The sequence below is a fragment of the Pseudorca crassidens genome, chromosome 8, assembly GCF_039906515.1.
Source record: "Pseudorca crassidens isolate mPseCra1 chromosome 8, mPseCra1.hap1, whole genome shotgun sequence".
Classification (NCBI taxonomy): Eukaryota; Metazoa; Chordata; class Mammalia; order Artiodactyla; family Delphinidae; genus Pseudorca; species Pseudorca crassidens.
Window position 1 is genome coordinate 4,124,432 of NC_090303.1, and position 22,334 is coordinate 4,146,765.

A 22,334-nucleotide genomic window follows, 5' to 3' on the forward strand; every position below is an offset into this window, starting at 1 on the left:
CTGGCAAGGAGGAACTTCCTGCCCCGTGAGCTGCCGACAGTGAAACCCGGCTCCAGCCTGAAACAACTCATCACTTAGTGTTAACTCTGCACCCTGCAGAAGCAGAGCATCTGTCAATCGTTTTGGTGGCTGTTTCTCTAAAGCAGCAGATGCTTTAGCTGGCGTTACAGGCCATGTTTTCCAAATTCTGAAAGTGCTCAGGACATTTCAGCGCACTGGTGGCTGTTTTTTCCATCTCAGTGAAAGTGAACAGCATGCTCAGTTGCATGATCAGAACATGACTATTGATCCAGAGCACACGGAATTGCAGGTTGTTTTTAAAAAAATTATCCCTTGATCTGAAACTCATTCAGATTTTATTTTCTTCCTAAACAGTTCCCCACCGTTTGTAAGCTCAACTCTATCCTATCATGATAGCTCTGCCCAGGATTTGCAGACGGAGAAATAGTGTAAACGTCAGGTGTATTTTGAGAAGACAAGGCTGTATGATCGGGAAGGTTCTCACCCCTTGTCACAGGGAAGTGTAACCTCCGCTCATCACAGAAACTGGTTTGGAAGTCATTTGCTGAAATGAACCACAGTAGTAAAAATTATAAATGTCACATCCTTGTAAGGAGAAGTCACCGGTCACAGGATACCTTTCAAAAACACTCTTGTGGAAGAGCATACTCACCTCCACTCCATTCAGAAGATGCCGGAACTCGGGGCAGATGAAGGCGCTGCCCGCGTAGGCAGCGTCCACATGCAGCCACACGTCCTCCTCGCGACCTGAAGCCCAGAAGCGACCTGTGAGCGCTCGGAGGGCCGCCCTCATCCCGGGGTCAGAGCACCTGTCCCAGCCCAGCATCTTCTCAAATACAGTCTGTCAAGAGCATTTGTTGGCCTGATGTCTGCATCCCTGACAAGCAGTGATGCTGAGGCAGAGGCCGTGTGCTACTGGCCCCGACGGTGCCTGGCACGGGGACCAGAGCTCAGAGAACGCGTGGAGGTGAGGGGAACCCCTGACCCTCGGTGTTGACCCTCACGCCCAGCAGAGCCCCAAGGAACCAGCCTACCCCACACCAGCAGCCCGTCCACCCACATCTACTCCAGGTAGGTGCCGTGCTCTGCCCTCCCCACCTCACCCTTGGGGAACTTTCTCCTCGATTCTCTTGGGTCTGAAGTCCTTCCCACAAGCATCTCTTAAGGCTGGGACCACGCAGTCCACACTGGTCTCTCCACCCCCCCCAGGAAGTTCAGTCACCAGCTTTACACTTCCTGAGATCATTCTCAGCTCCCTTCATGAATGAGATTTTTGTGTTCCAGCCGCACTGGAAAAGTCTTGCGGGAAGGGCACCTGCCTGACTTTGAGCTGGGATAGAGTCCTGTCTAAATGTGGTCCCTCGGGACTTCCCTGGCTGTCCAGTGGTTAGGGCTCCGAGCTTCCACTGCAGGGGACACAGGTTCGATCCCTGGTCGGGGATCTAAGATCCCACATGCTACATGGTGCGGCCAAAAAAAAAGTAAAATAAAAAATAAATGTGCTCCCTCGATTCGAGCCTATCTGGGCTCCACTCCCATCTCCAGCCACCCAGCCACCGTGTGGTCTTACTGCCCTCCTGCAAGCTCGTTCCCCTCTTAGCAAATGGAGATGAAACAGCACCCAGACCTTGAGGGACAAACTAGGTAACACTCATATGTGCCCATCACGACACTAGGACAGACTCGCTCCTAGAGGAGCGACGGGATCCCCGTAATTATTTCCTGCCTCCGTGCTGTAGACTGCCCACAGCCGTGAAATATGCAATCAGGAGAGGTTGCGGGTCTGCAGCAAGGGGTGGGCGTCCTTCCCTTCCACGGGCGGAGCTGCCCCAGGAGCACCAGATCAGGGCACCCTGGCAGGGGTCCGTCGGCACCTGCATTTGTGCTGGTGGATGGATTCACGGTTCACTTTTGCGTGCGTGAGGCTGATTGATCACACACGACGCTATGAGGAGTGAGGAGTGGTTCTGAGCTCTGTTGATAAAAGACAGAAGAGGCAATTCAAAGCCTCGATTCAGTTTGATCTTCGGGATGGAAGGGATGAAGCCTTTGGTTGGATCAGGATCAAATGTGTCCGGGGGTGGTGATATCACCACAGAGGATCACGCTGAGTGAACCTAAAGCACGTCTTACGGGTTCATCGCTGCACTCAGACCAGCCTCCCCAGGCACCCGTGGAGCCCCCCATGGATGTGGCCATGAGCCAGGAAGGGAGAAAGGGGATCAGGAAAGGACGGGACGGCTGTCACTGCTGCAGCAATGCTGTCATCTGTTCTGTTGCTGCTACAGCTCAGACCCGCTGAGGGGAGGGAGACGCTTCAGACGCACGTGCAGGATAGACACAAAATCTCAAGGCAGGTCTGTGGTCTCCTCGGGGCTGTGGGAGCTGCTGAGGGAAGCTGCGTTTTCTGATGGAGGCGCTTGGGTGGAGTTTGACTGTGTCTGGCTCAGGACTGAGCAGCGAAGGGTCAGGCAGACAAGGCAGGAGGGACACAGCCGTGAGGGCTGGAGGAGGGGACGGAGTCTGGGAGCTGCAAACGGGCTCTCCTTCCCCCTCGGCCCTCACCCTGAGAGAGGGATGCTTGTAACACAGTAAAACCCACACCCCCTTACTTTAGCCGGACCTACCCCGGGACAGATGGAGGAGAGGAGATCTGACCCTGAACCCCCAGGACGGGGCTCTAACGATGCCAGCCCCCAAGGCTCTGTCACTCCAGAAGGTACGGGAGATCCAGGAGGGGCAGTGGGTGGGGAATGATGGGGGGCCGCTCAGGGTTTCGAAAGCGGGGCACCAGAAAGAAGGTGGCAGAGAGAACTAGCCTTACCCCAGAAGAGCTCTGGCCTTTGCCCTCAGCTCTAGGGAGGGGACCTCTAGCCCCTGGAAGGCCTGGCCTGAGAGGAGTTGTGGCCCCCAGACGGCCATTCCATGTCAGTCCTGAGTCCTGAAGGACTGGGAACCAAAGGTATGAGCTGGATATCCAGGAGGGGCTGGGGAAGGAGGGCAGCTTCCCGGCTAGTGTGTGACACAGCCCAGTACAAACCCTGCCACCGAAGGCTCGGCAAGCTTCCCTGGCAGGGAGGGCCCGCTCTCTGGGCCTACTGTCACGCATCAGGGCTGGCGGGGGCCCAGGGTGACTTCGCAGGAGAGGACGACCCGGAGCCCCAAGTTTGGACCCTTCCCCACTCTGCCCCAGGCACCTCCTCCTGCCGTAAACCGTAACCACAAGGATGCGCTCAGGTGTGGAGCATCAAACCAGAGGGCAGCTTTGGAAGCCCTGACCCTGGAGCTGGTGTCAGGACCAGGGACAGCCTTTGAGGGACTGGATTCCCTCTAACCGTGTAGTTGGCCTAAAACCCCTGCAGGAGGAACTTCCAGACGCCCATGGGGAGTGGATTCCCAATGGGCTTCTCTTCTCTCCACGGGGAGGGGAACAGCCTCGAGCACCACCTCTGCATCCCAAGTCTTACGTGTGATCGGCTGACAGCACGACCTGCCTTCCGTGCCCACCGAATACGGTGGGTATCTGTAGGGGTCAGGGGTCACTGAGACCCCAAGGCCAGAGCACAGGAGTCGCATGGCCCAGGATGAGGCCCACCCAGTACGCAGGCAAGGCCGCCTCGACGGGGAGGTTTCTGATGCGTCCAAGAGGGAAGGGGCAGCCCCCGTGCCTGTCGGGCCCCCACTGCCTTGCCTGTTTCCTTTCGAGGCCCCCGTGGACAGGAGCAGACAGGCCTCTGGCACCATCAGCTACAGACCCGCCAGGCACCCCTCCCCCTGCCACAGCCCTGGGACCCCCGCTTCCCACTTTCACACTGCCTGCCTGTATACCTACAACTCTCTGCTTTCTTTTCTTTTTTTTTTTTTTTTTTTTTTGCGGTACACGGGCCTCTCACTGCTGTGGCCTCTCCCACTGCGGAGCACAGGCTCCGGACACACAGTCTCAGCGGCCATGCCTCACGGGCCCAGCCGCTCCGCGGCACGTGGGATCTTCCCGGACCGGGGCACGAACCCGTGTCCCCTGCATTGGCAGGCGGACTCTCAACCACTGCACCACCAGGGAAGCCCTGCAACTCTCTGCTTTCTGTTTCTCATCCTGTTCTCAATAAAATCTGCCAGGAAATTCCACGGACCGGTCCAAGAGGACCAACTGAAACAGTCTCTCTGGCAAATTGTTTGGAAAGGAGCTAAACAGAAAGTGTCTTTCCTAAAGCAGCAGTTGGGAGAAAACCGAGTTTTGACCTGCTCTCTTGGTCACGCAGTGGTGCGCAGATACATAATCTGAATTATCTTAATGGTGTAGTCCAACCGCACGGGAGAACAAGGTGGGCCTGGTGCTGTCTGAAGTTAAAGGATGCTAAATATTTGGCGACTCAAGTAAATGACGTCAGAGGAGGGGAAGCAGGCGAAAGGCGCTCATTCACTGTCAAGTCACCACCGATGATTAGTAAGAGCATGGCTGGTAATGAACAGAATTGCCCAAATCGGCTTCGTGGATAAACCTCGGCAGCGAGTGGAGCGCTGTGGTACTCGCCACGCCTGCCCAGAACAGCCTCGGCTTCTGGCACCATACGCATCCCCGATCCAGGTCTTCCCATGGCCCCCAGGCCCGAGCGCAGGGGGAGCCCCTGGACATCAGGACAGCCGGCGCTGGGGCGGCAGGACCCTGTGGGCTGTGCCCGGCAGGTGACCCGGCCCTCTAATCCCATGGCCCCGGAGTGACATCAGCCGGCCGCGGGCCAGGACGTCCAGCTCCCGACCTGACATCTGAGTCCAGGGGCTCAGCGCCTTGGCCTGGGACCAGGGTTTGCATCTCGTGAGGCCACCGCTGCAGCCACGACTGGCTTGTCCCTCCTCCCGGCTCCCAGCCCCCGGCCCTGCGGCCCCACCTCCGGCCAGCTGCTCAGACAGACATCTGCCACGGTCACAGTGGCGGAGCCCATGGGAACGGGCCAGGCCACACCAGCAGCCACTTGACCCACCAGCCACCGGCTCCACATCCCCTCAAAGCACGAAGGCTCCTCTCTCGCTCTTTTTTTTTTTTTTTTTTTTTTTGCGGTACGCGGGCCTCTCACTGTTGTGGCCTCTCCCGTTGTGGAGCACTGGCTCCGGACGCGCAGGCTCAGCGGCCATGGTTCACGGGCCAAGCCGCTCCGCGGCATGTGGGATCCTCCTGGACCGGGGCACGAACCCATGTCCCCTGCATCGGCAGGCGGACTCTCAACCACTGTGCCACCAGGGAAGCCCTCCTCTCTCGCTCTTGTCTCGCGCCCTCTCCATGCATTAACTCATCCACTCAGAATCCCATCACTTTACAATAAATGTTTCCATCTCTACTTCGCAGATGGAGACGCAGCTCAGAATTGAGGCACACGGCTTCAAGGGTGGCCCAGGCTGCACCACGGCTGCCTGTGACGCAGCCCTGCCCAGCACATTCCATCAGACTTCAGTCACACCGGGGGAGAGAGGGTCCACTCCCGCACCCCGTGAGTGTGGTCCACAGGCAGACCCAGGTGAGGAGAGGCAAGAGCCTGCTGGGGCTCCACAGACGGGCAGTGAGCCAGGTCCCAGTGGGACAAGCCGCAGCTCGGCCATGAAACCCCCAGACCCTTCCGATGACTCCTGCCACCCGGCCCTCCCCTTCCCGGGGCAGCAGTTCGGCCTGCAGCGGTGGGACAGGCCCTCCTGCCCCGAGGACAGAGGAGGGGAGGGTCACAAGCCAGGACCCCTGCCTGAGGAAAGGCTTTCTGGCCACAGAAAACCTCCTGGGCCTGCTGAGCCCCCAGGGCCTCTGCTTAAAGAAGCCTCTTATTCAGGGCTCACCTTTGAATGCTCTGAATTCTTGTCTCTTGGAGAAAACCTCAGTGCTCCAGTGAGGGGGAGGTGAGGGGGCCCGGCAGACACACGAAGCACACACTCTTCTTGGGAGAAATCCAGTTTTTTGATATTGATTTGCTTAATCACTTTAATGTGCTCAATTATATTCAGGAATTCCAAAAAGGCAAAAAAAGATGCTGGAAGACCTACTCCAAGGACAGAAAATTCTCCTGCCATCACACACATGACCCTCTGAGAGTCTGAAGAGCTGATTCCCCTCAACTGGGGGCAACACAGCCTTTGTAATCTGTCATCACTGTTATAGTTTTCTTACCAATAGCGTGTTGGTACAGCTAAGCTTAGCTTTTGTCCAATTAGCCCAAATTCCGAGTTTATGGGGTTCAAGCTAAGGAGGTTTGTGTCACTGTAAACACGAGAAGAGTTTGGCAAACTATCCTGCAATAAGTTTAACGATGTTAATATTATATTAATATATTTTATTACTATATAATTATATTACATTTTATATACTACATTATGATATGAAGTTAATATTATGAAGGAGAGACCAAAGAGGCAGTCTACTGAAGGCCCCGGATACTGAGCCCATTTTCCAAAGGAAAATTTTAATCAGATACTTACAGATGGGACCCACTTCTAAGAGGTTGTCAAAAGAGCAGCAGGATGTGGTCCCCAGCGTGGCCACCACCTGGAGAGCAGGAAGCAGAGGTCCTTTCAGCCCTGCATCGTAGTCACTGCCGTACCCTACACACACACACAGCTACCACCCCTACCCAGATGGGGCCCACAGCCTGAAAACACATGCTGGCTGAACGTGTGCTGGATGGAGAGGTGAGTCTGTGGATACGTATTTACTATTTGCATGGAAGCATCATAACAGGTTGAGAGAAACAGAGCTGGTAACAGAAAACTAGGCTGTGAGATTACAAAGGGCACTGGCACAGATTTCCCAGGATGCCGAGGGACAGGAAGGAAGGCCCAGACCGTGTGAACAGCGTTCCCTGTGATCCGCTTTATTGATACAAGTGTGTATATCGACTATAGGGATATCATTCCTTCCATGAAGTAGGGAGCCTGGATTTTCTTAGCTGAGTGTGTGTGTGTGTGTGTGTGTGTGTGTGTGTGCGCGCGCGCGCGCGCGCGCGCAGGGCAAGCACACGGAATGATGCACACGGAATGATGCGCACGTCATCGGCCTGGCTGGGGCTGCTCCAGACCTCGTGCGATGCTGCTTCTGGACCAGCCTCCGCGTCAGCTCAGAGTTGGGCCAACGGCATCACTCACTGGTGTTCACCTGCTGCCCTTCTCTCTGAATGAAACTGTTCCCAAAGATTAACTTCAACCCTCGAAAGATGAAGCTTTGCTCTCCTAAGGAAATTCACGAGAAAGCCCTCCCGACCCTGAAAATAATTCTTAAAGGGTGTCCGGAGAAAGCTTTGAGAACAGTTGGTCACCCAGCTGGGAGACGTGGCTGGGAATTCTCTGCCGTCTCACTTCTGCTGCCTGAGCGCCCTGCAGCTCTGTGATCACACCTGCGCTCCTGACTTGTAAATTCCCACTCACCAAGCTGTCTCTCCCTCCTGACCCATGAAATCTTGAAACCAGGGTCTACATCTTATTTCTTTGTGTTGCTAGGAACTCACATTTTGCTAGCACAGAACAGGGGCTGAAACATTTGCTGCATGCAAACGCTCTCCAAATGATCAAAAAGCATCTTATGTTTCCAAACCAAAGAGCCTAATTGATTTACAGTGGCGGGCACAGTCTGGATAATGAAATTTCTCTTTCCATGTGATAAGGCTGTGAAATTTCATTCAATCTGTGTGGCCTTTATGGAGCCCCCAGCAATGCTCTGTGCCCTGAGAAGAGAGACACAGGGGTCAGAAACACACAAGCTAGGAAACCTGAGAACCCAGCTGGGGGCCTCTCTGGTGCATTTCCCCTGCGACCACCTGCATTTGACCTGAAAACCAAATGTGTCTTTCAAAGAGAGTCAAAGTGCTCTGGCCAGGGGGGCATGGGTTCCGCTCTGTGATGGCTCAGCTGATACAGTCACCTGGGCCGGAGAGAGTGTTACTTTGCTATTCAGGTGTGGCAAGACCAACAGGTTGGGAGGACATTGCCAGTAAAAAGATAGCTCATTATACCCATGGGGAGAGGGGATGCCATGCCATGCAGAGCCACACAGGGAAGCATCAGGGTCAGTCAGGAGGCAGAGGGAAGGGAAAAGGTGGGCGGGAACTATGGGTTCCCTGCAGAAAGGAACAGGTGAGGCAGAGCAGGCAGGCTTAGGATTGACAAGTGTGAATTCTTTCAGATGATTTCAGCAGGCTGTGAGGCACAGGGACTGCCCTGGTTGTCTGGTCCTTGGCTCTGGGGGGATCGGGGAAGGAGAGGTGTGGCCTGGAGTGTGAGAGACTCGTAAAGGGGAGGTGGGCAGGGCTTGTGGGCTCCGGGTGGCTGGTTTGCTTAGGAAAGGCTCACTTGCCTTTCAGCTCTCCAGGAACTGGCTAGACCTCCAGGGTCAGCAAGGTCCTTAAGACATCCAGGCATCACCAACACAGAAAATAAAAAGGCAAGATGAATACACAGACATTGAAGCTGAGCATTTGGGGCAAAAAGGCCGGGGCTGGAGGCCCAGTTCTGCATCACACTGGCACCTGCTGGGTTTTTGTTTTCTCATTTTCAACACAAATGCACTAGACCAGGACCTGCCCAGACCCTAAGGTCTGCGGGTGTAGACCTTCTAGCCTCAACGTTTCCCGTGGCTTCTCAGCCCCTTTCCTCCCTGCCTCTGTGCCCATCCCCTCCCTGGTCCAAGTGCCAAGCATTCTCCACATGTTTCATCTTGACAAGATAAATGACTTAGTGGGACTCCAAGTCAGTGAGCGATTTTTCTCTGGTGTTTGCAATATATAACTGAATACTAAAATGCTTTGTCTAAGGGGCCTAGTTTGGTAGGTAGAGCATGGAACTCTTAAAATGCTATGTCTATGTCATAAACCATGTAGCTTCAAAAAACCAAAGGATGATTAAACCTTCTTAATATCACTTGTCATTTATTTTCTCAATTTTAAGAGTCTCTTAGGAATGACGCTTCTGTAGTTCAGCAATTCCTTCAGTTTCATCTCATTTTCCTCAGCTAAATTCTAATGGAAATAAACGCCATACCTTCTGTTTTTAAAATTACACCTAAACATTAAAAATTATTAAATTGTTGTTAAAATTATTTTCCGTTAATGTGTACACAGGAGTGTGTCTAGAACGATTCCACCAAATATTAGTACTGCTTGTCTCTTATGATGAGATTTGGCTAATATAAACCGTATATTCTTAGCTTTTCATGTAGTTATTGATGTTTTTGTTCTGAGCATGGAGTATTCTGTAAAAACAACAAGAAAATGATGCCCAGTCCTAGGAGTGGCCTCAGGAGAGAACACGTCTCAGCCAGGCCTGGGAGCTTTGCAGAGATTATATCCAGCCATCACGACCCTCCTGAGCTGGATGCCTTCAGGGACCCCTACTTTACAGTTGGTTTAAGTGAGCCTCCTGTGGCGGGGTCAGGGGTTGGTCCAGGGACACGCAGGCAGGAGCAGACCACAAGGTGAGCCCAGGGGCGTGAACTCTGGTCCTGCCGCCTAGAGAACGCAGCACGCTGGACCGTGCCCGAGGCCCTTCCAACCGACCCCAGCCCTTTGCGGCTCACCGGGCCGCACGTGGGCGGCACGGGGATCCAGGCTCTCGCGAGGCTGTTCCAGGCGGGCCGGAAGGGGACGGGGTTGGGGGGGAGAGGAGGGGGGAGGGGCGGGCCCTGCGTGCTTGGTGTTCTAGTGGCTGTGAGTCAGCTTGTCCTCACTCTCAGACACCGCTTTAAAGCCCAGCACCTGCTCCGCTCCGGGCTCTGATTACCCCAGTTCAGCTCAGTGATGCTAACCTGATTACAGGCGCTCTGCAGGGGCCTAATCACATTTGTGCAGGGGGAGACAGGCGGGGCCTGTGTGGGCGCCCCATCTCTGAGAGCCCGGGGCGGTCCTGCTACTCCCCGCTGTCCCCTCCCCTCCTTCTCCGCCGCCGCCCTCACCATGGGCCCGATCTGCTCTAATACAAGCCCTGCAGGCTCCGCCCTCCCCCTCGATCCTGACCTTAGCAAGTCAGGAAGGCAAACCATAGAGACGAGAAAGGGAACATTATTACAAGCCACAGAGAGTTTGTGGAGGGACAGTGATTCTGATTTCCAAGTTCAAATCTGCCCAACGTACCCCTGATCTGAGCAGCGGGTTTTGACTTTGAAGGGGCTGCAGCCTCTTTGCGAAATCATGAAGGAGGTGGTCAGAGCTTGTGGGCTCCGAGTGGCTGGTTTGCTTAGGAAAGCCTCACTTGCCTTTCAGACCTCCGGAAACTGGCTAGACCTCCAGGGTCAGCAAGCTCCCTAAGACATCGAGGCACCAGGGTCCACAACTCAGGGTCGGGCACTGAGTTACGCATGTGCAGAATGATGACCAGCACGCGTTCGTTTCAATGGGAGTAAGAGAGCCACATGGCAAAGCTCAAGCTACCCTCCTGCCCGACCCAGGCGGCCTTCTCTCTGCAGCTTCACAAACCCTTGCCTGCCTCTTTAAGATAACAACCAGCTGCATCTCCTCCTGTATCCTATGATGTTTCACATCTCTGTGCCTTACAGCACTGTTTTCTCTCACAAGACAGGCACGTGCCCACACGTCCTCCAGGACACTGGGCTTATGTGTTACCTCTTAGCAAAGGCTTCACTGACACCCCCTACGTAACTCATTGTACCCTCTACCCCTTGTCCACATGCATAGAGTCCTCATCAGATAAGATCAGGGATACATCTGTCTCCCTCCAGGAACATTGCAGGAGGAAAGGGCCACGCCTCTCCACAGATGCCCAGGGCTGGTACAGGAAGTGCTCTAAGGAAACAGGCACGTTACGCAGGTCAGACTATGAGTTCTGATGAGCTGTGAAACCCTCTGCTCTGAATCACAGGACTTCGAACACAGCTCATATTTACCTTGGCGCAAACGACTGTTCCCTTAATGTCTCCACTTTAGCAAATAAGATCCTTGAGGCCCACCCCCCTTAATCTCAGCACCCACAGGCCCCGTACGTGGAGGGTGTTCATTTGTCAAACAAGTGAATGACTTAGTGAATGAACATGGAATTGTTGCCTGTTCCATCACGAGCAGCTTTGAAATGCAATCAGTGGAAGTATCTGGCACCTGCTGCTCCTAAGGCCATGCACTTGTCACCTTTTGCATGAGACAGCCCACCATGGAGATCGTAAAATGTAGTCGATGGACGTGCAGATGCCTCTTAAAGGACACACACGGAATGTTCCAGCAGAGGTCTTGGCCACCCTGAAGAGCTCACAAATGATGCTTATTTCAAAGTCCTCATAAACACAGAGGCACAGAGTAGCAGCCAAAGTGAAACACGGCTCTACCTCTGAAGTCCCACCGCAAGATTACGAGAGTGTGGACAAGAATGTCCCCTGCCACATCAGTAAACAAAGGATGTTGTGGCCATCACGCCATCAGCACTGCAGCTTCCCGCAGCTGTGCACCCTAAAGGCATTCAGGATGGAGAAAAGCCTAGATAGTCAAGGTGCATATTTCACTGAGCCCAGACTCTTGCATCTTCCCATACATAGAAAAGTGCTAAATTCAAAACCAGATGTTTAAAGTACAGTCGATACAATCTCTTCTAGAAAAATAGAAGAGGAGGGAACCACTTCTCCAGTCTTTTCATGAAGCCAGTGTTACCCTAACATCAAAACCAGAACAAGACTATAAAAAAGGAAAGCTACAAACCAATATTACTCATGACCAGAGAAGCAAAAATCCTAAAAATATTAGTAACTGGAATCCAGCAATATACAAAAGGAATTACACGCTATGAACAAGTGAGATTTATTCCAAGAATGCAAGGCTGGTTTACTATTTGACATTCAATGTAACCCCCCTTGCTAACAGACTAAAGAAGAAAACCACATGACCACATCAATCAATGTAGAAAAATCATCTGACAAAATTCAACACGAATTTATGATAAAAATTCTCAGAACTCTAGGAATAGAGAAAAACTTTCTTAACCTGGCAATGAACACCTACCAAAACCTAAAGATAACATCTTACTTAATGGTGAAAAACTAAATACATTTCACTTAACATTGGGAACAAGGTAAGAATGCCCAGTCTCGTCACTGCTATACAAATAGTACTGGAAGTTCTATCCAGTGCAAAAAGGCAAGAAGAAGAAGTAAAAGGCATACAGGTCATAAAGGAAGAAGTAAAACTGTACCTATTTGCATATAGCATGATTATCTAGATAGAAAACCCCCAAGAAATCCATTAAAAAAAAAACCCTCTTAGTTTAGCAGGGTTACAGGATACAAGATCAACATACAAAAATTAATTCTATTTCTATAAGCTACAACAAACACATGGACATCAAAATTAAACATTCAATACCATTTACAGTTGTTCAAAAATAATAATTCTGTAGGTATAAATCTAGCAAAACATGTACAGTCTTATATGATGAAAGAAATTAAAGGAGATTTAAATAAACAAAGAGATATATCATGTTCATGGCTTGAAAGACAACATAGTAAAGATTTTAATTACCATATAGGGCAAAGGGAAAGTCTCAAGAGACATTTTTAAAATATTTTTAACTCAATGAAAATGAAAATACAACTTATCAAAATTTGTGGAATGCAGTGAAAATAATGCTTAGAGGGAAATTTATAGCATGAAATGCATACATATACTAGAGAAGAAAGGAAATTTTAAATCCATAATGTAAGCTTCCACCTTAGGAAACTAGAAAACAAAGAGCAATTTAAGTCCAAAGAAACTAAAAGAAAAGAAGTAATAAGAATTAGAGTAGACATCAGTGAAATTAGGAACAGAAAATCAATAGAGAGAATCAACGAAACCAAATGCCAGTACTTTGAAAACATTGATAAAATTGATAAACATCTAACTAGGTTAACTAAGAAAAAAGAGAGGACACAAATTACTAACATTAGAAATAAAAGAAGGACCATCACTACTGATCCCATGGATGGTAAAAGGGTAGTACAAGAATATTATGAGTAACTTTATGCCCACAAATTGGAAAACCTGAATGAAATGGATCAATTGCTTGAAAGATGTAATCTACAAAAACTCACATAAAGAAAAATAGATCCTCTCAATAGGCCTATACCATGGCTTGAACATTTCTGTTCCCCCCTCACCTCCGCAAAACCCTTGAAACCAGAGTTGTTTGTATTAGGAGGCTGGGCCTTTGGCAGGTGCTTAGGCCATGAGGGTGGGGCCCTTGAGAACAGGATTGGTGCTCCTGTAAAAGACACCACACAGAGCTCCCTTGCCCCTTCTTCCATGTAAGGACATGGCAAGAAGTCAGCTGTCTGCACCCAGGAGAGGGTCCTCACCAGAGCCCACCCTGGCACCCTGATCTCAGACTTCCTTCCTCCAGAACTGTGGGAAATAAATTTCTGTTGTTCATAAGGCGACTAGTCTGTGGTACTTTATTATAGCAGCCTGAACAGACTAAGATGGCCTGTATCTATTAAAGAAATAAAGCCAGTAAATTAATAGCCTTCCATAACAGAAAGCAGCAGGCCCAGTTTTGTTCACTGGTAAAATCTACCAAATATTTAAGAAAGGAATTAAACTAGATATAGAAAACAAACTAGGGCTTCCCTGGTGGAGCAGTGGTTAAGAATCCGCCTGCCAATGCAGGGGACCTGGGTTCGAGCCCTGGTCCGGGAAGATCCCACATGCCGCGGAGCAACTAAGCCCGTGCGCCACAGCTACTGAGCCTGCACTCTAGAGCCCGCGAGCCACAACTACTGAGCCCGCGTGCCACAACTACTGAAGCCCGCACGCCTAGAGCCCGTGCTCCGCAACAAGAGAAGCTGCCGCAATGAGAAGCCCGTGGCACCGCAACAAAGAGTAGCCCCCACTAGCGGCAACTAGAGAAAGCCCGCATGCAGCAACGAAGATCCAATGCAGCCCAAAATAAATAAATTAATTAATTTTAAACAAGCTAGTGGTTACCAGTGGGGAGAGGGAAGGGGGAGGGGCAGGATAGGGGTACGGTATTAAGAGATAAAAACTACTGTGTATAAAATAGATAAGCAACAAGGATATATTGTACACAGGGAATTATACCCATTATATGGTAATAAATTTTAATGGAATATAACCCGTAAAAATGCTGAATCACTATGTTGTACAACTGAAACTAATATAATACTGTAACTCAGCTATATTTCAGTTAAAAAAAAAGAAATTAAACAAATTCTCTACAGTCTCTTCCAGAAAATTGAAGAAAAGGGAATGTTCCCTAACTCATTCTGTGAGGCCAGCCTTACTCTAGTTCCAAAATCAGATAAAGACATTACAAGAAAGAACTGTAGACAAATATCTCATGGATATAGATGTGAAAATTCTCAACAAAATATTAGCAAATTGAATTCAATAATATATAAAAAATAATAACCAGGTGGGATTTATTCTAGGTAAGCATGGCTGATTCAGCATTGAAAATCAATTAATATGACCTATCATATCAAAAGGCTAAACAAGAAAAAAATCACACAATCATATCAATAGATACAGAAAAAGTATTTAACAAAATCCAGCATCCATTTATAATAAAAAATTCTTAGCGAATTTAGGATTAGAGTGGAATTTCCTCAACTTGATAAAGAACATCTATTAAAAACCTGAGAGCACACTTAACAGTGAGAAACTACAGGATTTCCTGATAAGATCAGAAACGAGGCAAGGATATTTGCTTTCACCACTCCTATTCAACACGATGCTGGGAATTCTACCTATAACAATAAGACAAGAAAAGGGACTAAAAGATATACAGATTGGGAGGGAAAAATGAAACTACCTTGGTTTGAAGATGACGTGATTGTCTATATAGATACCCTACCCCCTCACCCCCCAAAAAAACCCCAAATCAAAATCAAACCCAAAACCTCCTGAAACTAATAAGCAATTATAAGAAGATACAGAGTAAAGGATAATATACAAAAGTCAATTGCTTTCTTATATTCCAACAATGAAAAATTTGCGTTTGAAATTAGAAACACAATACCATATACATTAACACCAAACTAGAGATAGAGAGAGAGACAGAGAGAGAGAAATGCTTAGGTAAAAATCTAACAAAATATGTATAAGATCTATATGAGGAAAACTATAAAATTCTGAGGAGAGAAGTAAAAAAAAATCTAAATAAATGGACAAATATTCTATGTACATGGATAGGAAGATTCAGTATTGTCAAGATTTTGGTACTTCCCAACTTGATCTATAAACTTCCATTCAAAATTCCAGCCAATCATGTTATGGCTATTGACAAACCAAGTCTAAAGTTTATAAAGAGAAGCAAAAGACCCAGAATATCCAACACAATATATATGTATATATTTTGCCACGCGGCTTGCGGGATCTTAGTTCCCCAACCAGGGATTGAACCGGGCCCTGGGCCCTGGCAGTGAAATTTCCGAGTTCTAACCACTGGACCACCAGGGAATTCCCTACCCAACGCAGCACTGAGGGAGAAGAACAAAGTCAGAGGACTGACACTACCCGACTTCAAGTCTTACTCTAGAGCTACTGCAATTCAAGGCAGTGTAAAATTGCGGAAAGAATAGACCAACAGATCAATGGAACAGAATAGAGAGCCCAGAAATAGACACACACAAATATGGTCACCTGATCTTTGACAAAGGAGCAAAGGCAATTTAATGGGGAGAGGATAGTCTTTTCAACAATGGTACTAGAACAACTGGACATCTACATGCAAAAAAAAAATGGATTTGGACACAGACATTACACCTTTTACAGAAACCAGAGCAAAATGGATCAGAGACCTAAATGTAAAACTATAAAACTCCTAGAAGATAACACTGGAGAAGATCTAGAACATCTTGGGTTTTGTGATGAGTTTTTAGGTACCAATGACATATTCCATGAAAATAAAATTGATGAGATGGACTTCATCAAAAATAAAAACTTATTCTTTGTGATAGATACTTCAGAGAATGAAAGGACAGGTCACTGACTTGGAAAAAAACATTTGCAAATCATACCTTTTGATAAAGCACTGGTGTCCAAAATATACAAAGAAATCTTAAAACTCAACAATCTGAATCGTGTTGATGTCTCTACAATTATTTGTTTATGCTCCTGATTCCTCTGGGATTCCTCGAATCAGGATCAAATTGTGTATAAAATCATACCCTCTGTGCCTCTCCCAGCCTACATGGTAGATATTCAATAAAGGGCGCTAAATTTGGATCGCTCATAACAATTTTTTGGATAAAAAAGCTTGTCTCAAAGATTAACTCTTAAAAAGTAGTGGAAGTTATTACTACATGGCCCCTAGAGTCTGTTGAACCTAGACTGCTCTACTACTAGGAAATACGCAGATACTGACAGGTGTGCCTCAGAGCATGGAATCCTGGGTACACAGGAGAATCTGGAAGTTGCTGTGAAGCGTCTCCAATGCCTGGTCCCATCCCCAGAGAGGCTGGAGCAGGGTCTGGGCATCAGCATTCTTTATAGCTCCCCAGATGACCCCAAAGTAGAGCCAGATGACCTCACGGGGTTAGTGCCACAATCACAGCCTTTCAGCTGCCATCACACCTGATGTCCCAGTCCAGACACCGGCTGATGCCATGATCACACCAGGCATGACAGCTCCCAGCCTCCAGTTGTAACAGCAACTGTTTCTTCCCCACTGGAAAAAGCCCATCTGTGCACAAGAAAACTAGCTGCTATTTGGCTAGTTAGATATTTTAATTATATCCTATTTATCTGTATTTTAATTAGTCACTGCTTGCTTGCAATACACCTCTCGCAAATGACGCCTCTTAGCATCTACTGAGGACACCAATCTAGGTGGAAAGTGTGTTTTATTTTTAATTCGGCTCACTCGGATGTCCGTCATGCATCCACCATGTCAAGGGGCCACCCTACGGTGTCATTTTTAACAGGAAGCAGAAGCAAGACTTCTCGGCTTCACAGCATCCTGCAGGCTGGGTTCTCTGGTGTTACTCGTTTCTGAGATCCACACAAGTGGAAGGAAAAATAAATGGAGTTTTGCTCCAGCCACCCTCAAGGAGAGGCGGGCTGACCTGAGCACCACCTGGCGTGTGACCACCGCGGCAGCCTGGAAAGTGGCCCTGTCACCGCGGGCCCACCCCCTGCAGGGCCCAGACACCCCCGTGGAGCCACACAAACTTACGAAGAATGGAATCAGGCCCTCGGCCTTGTCTCTCTCCAGGGCCTCCTGCAGGGCAGAAGCTCGCATGGCAAACTTGCCATCGGAAGGGATCGCTTTTAATTTCACTCCACCAATCAAGCCGGCTCTTTCCACGGAGGAGTGTGCCTGCAAGAGAGCGCAGGGGTAGAGTCTGCAGCAGCTCACAGCCCTCCTGCCCCCCACCTTCCGGCCTGGAGCTGTTTCAGGTCCTGAGGAATCTGCTTCCCAGTTTAATGATTCAGACACTTAGAGCGAGAAGTGCCCGGCAGTACTGGGGGTGTTTTCATCCATTGGTTTGAATTCTAGTGAAGCAGGGAATGCCCATTTGAAAGCCTAGTTGGGATGATGACACGTGATGGTGTGTCCTTAATAAGGGCACTCAGTAAGCTCCGGTTCCTACTCTTTCCCTCCGAGGCTCTAAAATCGTCTGTGAAACGTAAGACAATTCTCGGAAGTAGCTCTCCTCGCGGTTTGTGTGTCCTCTCTAACCTCAGGTGAGGAGTGAGGTGATCAGGTTATTAATTTACAACCAGCACCTTGACCCCGTGCTCCCGGGGGCTAAGGCTCTCCTGAAGTGTAGGTTCCATTCAGGAGGAGGTGACAGGCGGTGACTGTCTCAGAGGCCACATCCTTGCTTTTGCTCCCTTGCTGCCCATTCTGCTTCCCTAACTCCTACAGGACTCCCCAGAAAGCACCACTGCATAAACAGTGAACCCCTAAAGCCTCACATAAGGTCCCGCTCCTGGGGAACCTGCCTGAGAGCTGAGGAAGAATTGCGTCCTAGAGCCCATGGCCGTCCGGTGGATGTAAGGAACCCACCCGACTGCCGTCACCTAGGATGGTACTAGCCATGCACCATCCTTGGGAGAATCTAGAAGCAGCACAAATCACTTCTGTAGGGGGAAATTCCCTCATGGAAACCCTATTGGGAAAGGCTACACCCTAACGTTCATAGCAACTTATCTCAGCCTAGATTCACTGAACACCTACACGTGCATTTTCTTCAAGTCTCCTCGTGTCTTTCTGGGAAACCAGGGAGATAGAAATAGAAGTGAGTAGTTTTCTTGATGTGCAGGGAGCTCTAGCGCCTAGAGCTAGGATACACACAGAGACAGTACTCCTGATTAAGCATCAAAATATAGGTGCTGTGTTGATTTCAGGCTACACGTACTTATTAACTAGAACAAAGTTGTCACAGTTGAAATGCCTGCCTTAAGAAATTCCTTACAAATATTATGTCAGCAGAGCTAAATCAGCTATTCCTTGTGGAACCAAATCCTTCAGTGGTACCACTTTTCAGTGCCCCCTTGGCTACACTTTCACTCATGGGGCTACTGCTCAATGCTCTTGCCTCCTGTTCCTTCTCACACGATTCGGTTTTGTTTTTGTTTTTAACCGTTTTGAAGCGGGCTGGTCACTGGAATTGACCACATGCTCGATGCCCCTATTTGCAGAGTTCTCGAAACCTTACAAAGCACCGCTGTGTCCTTCATCTTAGTTTAGCCACCAGCTGGTAGAGCAGCATTATCAGGGGACAGGCGCTTTGGGCCCTGTTTGATAGTTAAAAATAACGGCTCAGAGAATTGGCGCGATGAGCCTGAGGTCACAGAATTTGAAACAGCAGAGCTGGGATGCGAGCCCAGGTCTCTGAGCCCACGTCCCACATGAGTCTCCACAGCCCCGCTCTGAAGGCAGCCAGATGACCTCAACACGAGCAGGTGCAAGTGGGGTCACGGTGACCTCATGGTCCATTTATTTTCTTTTCAACTTGATCTACTAAGTTCCCACCTGCAGCCCACACCTTGTCTTCAGCATAGGTCTCCCTGGGGAGCTGTTCCTGGATTGGAAATGATGCTGCACAGCTTGGTTGGGTTTTGACTCGCTACCACACCAATCATTCTGCCTTGTGAGGCCCCATGGGGCTCCGGGCAGCCACACCCACCTGGTCAGATGCGTAGGCCACCAGCTTCTCCATGATGGTGGCCTGTGTCAGCCCCGGGGAGGCAGCCTGCAGGCGTTGTGTCGCTTTGGTCCGAGCGGCCAGCAGGGCCACCAGGGTGGCTTCACTGGCACTTCCCTAAATCAAAGAAAAGGTCGAAATGGGCTTCCAAGTACAGCCAGGGAATCATCTTAAACTTGGGAGACGCAATTTGGGGTCCCCATATTTTCTTAAAAGATGCATCTCAAATTGCCAAGTTCACTCTCCTTTCAGCGGGAAAAGGCTGCACACCTGTGACTGCCACTGCAGCTCTTACTATCGATTCAACGTTGCTCTGTCTGTTTTTCATAAGATAACCTCCCACATGTATGAGCACTCAGCGCGTACCAGGCATCACCGGGCCCACTTCACAGGCACTTTCCCATGGACGCCTCCTGGTCTACCTAGGAGGTGCTGGCCCATTTCCCGGGGAAGAGGAGAAGATGGGGCCCAGGGCACAGCTCTCAGCCCAGCTCTGTGTGCACAGCAACGTGGACAGATAAATCTGTATGTTTCTATAAATGGGATTCCTCTTCTTTGAGACTCAAAAATTGCCTTGCAGGATTTTCCTCAGTCACTGATGGTACAGGTTGAAGTGTGTCCCCCAAAATTTCATACGTTGAAGCCCTAACTCCTAGTACCTCAGGACATGACCATATTTGGAGACAAGACCTGTAAAGGGGTCACTAAGTTAGAGGGTCCCTGATCCAGCCTGGCTGATGTCCTTGTAAGAAGAGGAGCTGAGGACGTGCACACACACACACACACACACACACGCACGCACGCGCACACACACACACACACGCACGCAGGAGAGGCCACATGAGGACACAGGGAGGAGATGCCCGCCTGCCAGCCAAGGGCAGAGGCCTGCGGGAAATCAGCCCTGTTGCCACCTCGACCTCAGACGTCCAGCCTCCGGACTGTGAGACAATCAATGTCTGTTGTTTAAGCTTCCCCGTCTGTGGTTGTGTGTTGTGGTAGCCTTAGCAAGCTAACACAACGAATGTCGACAACTTATTTTGGCGAAGTAGTCAAGAAGGATGCAAAATTCACTCTTCTGAGGGTGGGGGGAGGTGAAAGAGAATATGGATTCAACACCCATCGTGTTAGCCCAGCTAATTTGCAAAATAATCCCACTTCTAAATTTTATCATCTTAGGGTGGGAAACTAAGCTCAGAGAGGGTAACTTGCCCCAAATCAGCAGCTGGGGAGTGGCATGGTTAGGAGTGAGCCCACATCTGCCTGGTGGGAACCTCCCCACATTTATAATCAACTTTCCTGTTCCCCCTGCTCTTGATCACGGAATCTTAGTAAATCCTGGAAGAAACCAGGAGCTGAACAGTATTACCATTAGAAAGAAAAAATTTAAAAGGTAGAGTTTTGTTGACTATGAGAAGGTTTATAAGATTTTAGGGGAGGGGGGCGGAGACAAGATGGTGGTGTGGGAAGACGCAGAGTTCACGTCTCCCCACAACTAGGGTGGCTGCTGGATGCTGGTGGGGGACCCCGACGCCCATGGAGATGGGCAGAACCCCCAAGGGAACCAGTAGCACGTGGGGGGACTGAGGGGGGAGGAGAAGTGGAGGCTGGACAGGACCAGTGCCCCTGAGGGGTGGCTGAGGTGGGGACGGGTTCCCATGCCCAGAGGGACCCTTGCGGGGGCTCAGGTCAGGGGGGAGTGCACCCAACTTTTTCCCTGCCCAATCGGTCGGGGAAGTCTGCCTGGCTCTCGGACCAGGTCCTACGCCCTCAGAGGTCCCCTCCGGGCTGGGTTGGTCCTGGGGACGTAGGAGGGAGGCCAGAGAGAACAGGAGAGGCAGGCGGGAGGGTCCCACCAGGAGAGGAGCGGAGGGCGTTTGCCCCGCCCACTCGGACTCAGGGAGCCTGCTGAGCTCCCAGGCTGCTGCCCCGCCCTCCAAAGCCCCCTCCAGGCCATGTGGGTCCTGGGGGCATAGGAGGGAGGCCAGGAAGATCAGGAGAGGCAGGTGGGAGGGGCCCTCCAGGACCGGAGGAGCAGAAGAGGAGTGGAGGGTGATTGCCATGTCCACTCGAACCCAGGAAGCCTGCTGGGCTCCCAGGTGGGGTCCCCCGCCCTCTGAGAACAGAGGCTGGAGGCACGTCTGAGCCCCTTCTGTTCTGTTGAGCCTAAGCCCCCATCCCCCCGGCCTTTTCCAGCCCTGTGGGTCCTAAGCATAGGCCCCGCCCACAGCCCAAACCTCGCCCTTGCTTTGGCCCCGCCCTCCACAGCCAAGGCCTTTTCCACCTTTTATTCTCCTCTTTTTTACTATTGTGGTTCTGTTTTAGCTTCAGTTGTTTCATCTATATTTTTAATTTTTTCTAACATACCTGTTAGTTTCCTAGTCTAATTTTATTTTTTACTTTGTTATCATTCTCCTCTCTCTCTCTTTTTTTCTTTTGGCCACCCTTACACAGCTTGTGGGATCTTGGTTCACAAGCCAGGGGTCGGGCTGAAGCTCCTGCGGTGGGAGCTCCGAGTCCAAACCACTGGACTAAAAGGGAACGTCAGACCCCAGGAAATATTCATCAGAGTGAGGTCTCCAGGAGGTCCTCATCTCAGCACCAAGACACAGCTCCACCCAACAGCCTACAAAATTCAGTGTTGGAAGCCTCAGGCCAAACAACCAGTAAGACAGGAACACTCCCCCACTCATAAAAAAAAAAGGGAAAAAAAATGAGACAGCAAAAAAATATGTCACAGAGGAAGGAGCAAGGTAAAAACCTACAAGACCACAAAAATGAAGAGGAGATAGGCAATCCACCTGAAAAAGAATTCAGAGTAATGATAGTAAAGATGACCCATGGGCTTCCCTGGTGGCGCAGTGGTTGAGAGTCCGCCTGCCGATGCAGGGCACATGGGTTCGTGCCCCGGTCCAGGAGGATCCCACATGCCGCGGAGCGGCTGGGCCCGTGAGCCGTGGTCGCTGGGCCTGCATGTCCGGCGCCTGTGCTCCGCAGTGGGAGAGGCCACAGCAGTGAGAGGCCCGCGTACAGCAAATAAATAAATTAATAATTTAAAAAAAAGTAAAGAAACTGTGATTTTATATATATATATATAAATATATATTTTTCAGCCTTAACAAAAAAAGGGGAAACCTTGTCATGGATAAACCTGGAACATGGATAAACCTAGAGGGCATTACGCTAAGTGAAATAAGCTAGA

At 49.9% G+C, this 22,334-nt stretch overlaps 1 protein-coding gene across 1 annotated transcript in view; it reads right to left on the reverse strand.

The window, feature by feature from the left end:
- DDC (dopa decarboxylase) overlaps nt 1-22,334 on the reverse strand; it is a 76,062-nt gene that overhangs the window by 24,691 nt on the left and 29,037 nt on the right. Inside the window, exons 5-8 of the mRNA XM_067745515.1 lie at nt 19,115-19,249; nt 17,155-17,298; nt 6,478-6,544; nt 674-768 (exon numbers count right to left, since the gene is read on the reverse strand). Of these exons, the coding sequence (XP_067601616.1) occupies nt 674-768; nt 6,478-6,544; nt 17,155-17,298; nt 19,115-19,249 (441 nt within the window). The remainder of the gene's footprint in view (nt 1-673; nt 769-6,477; nt 6,545-17,154; nt 17,299-19,114; nt 19,250-22,334) is intronic.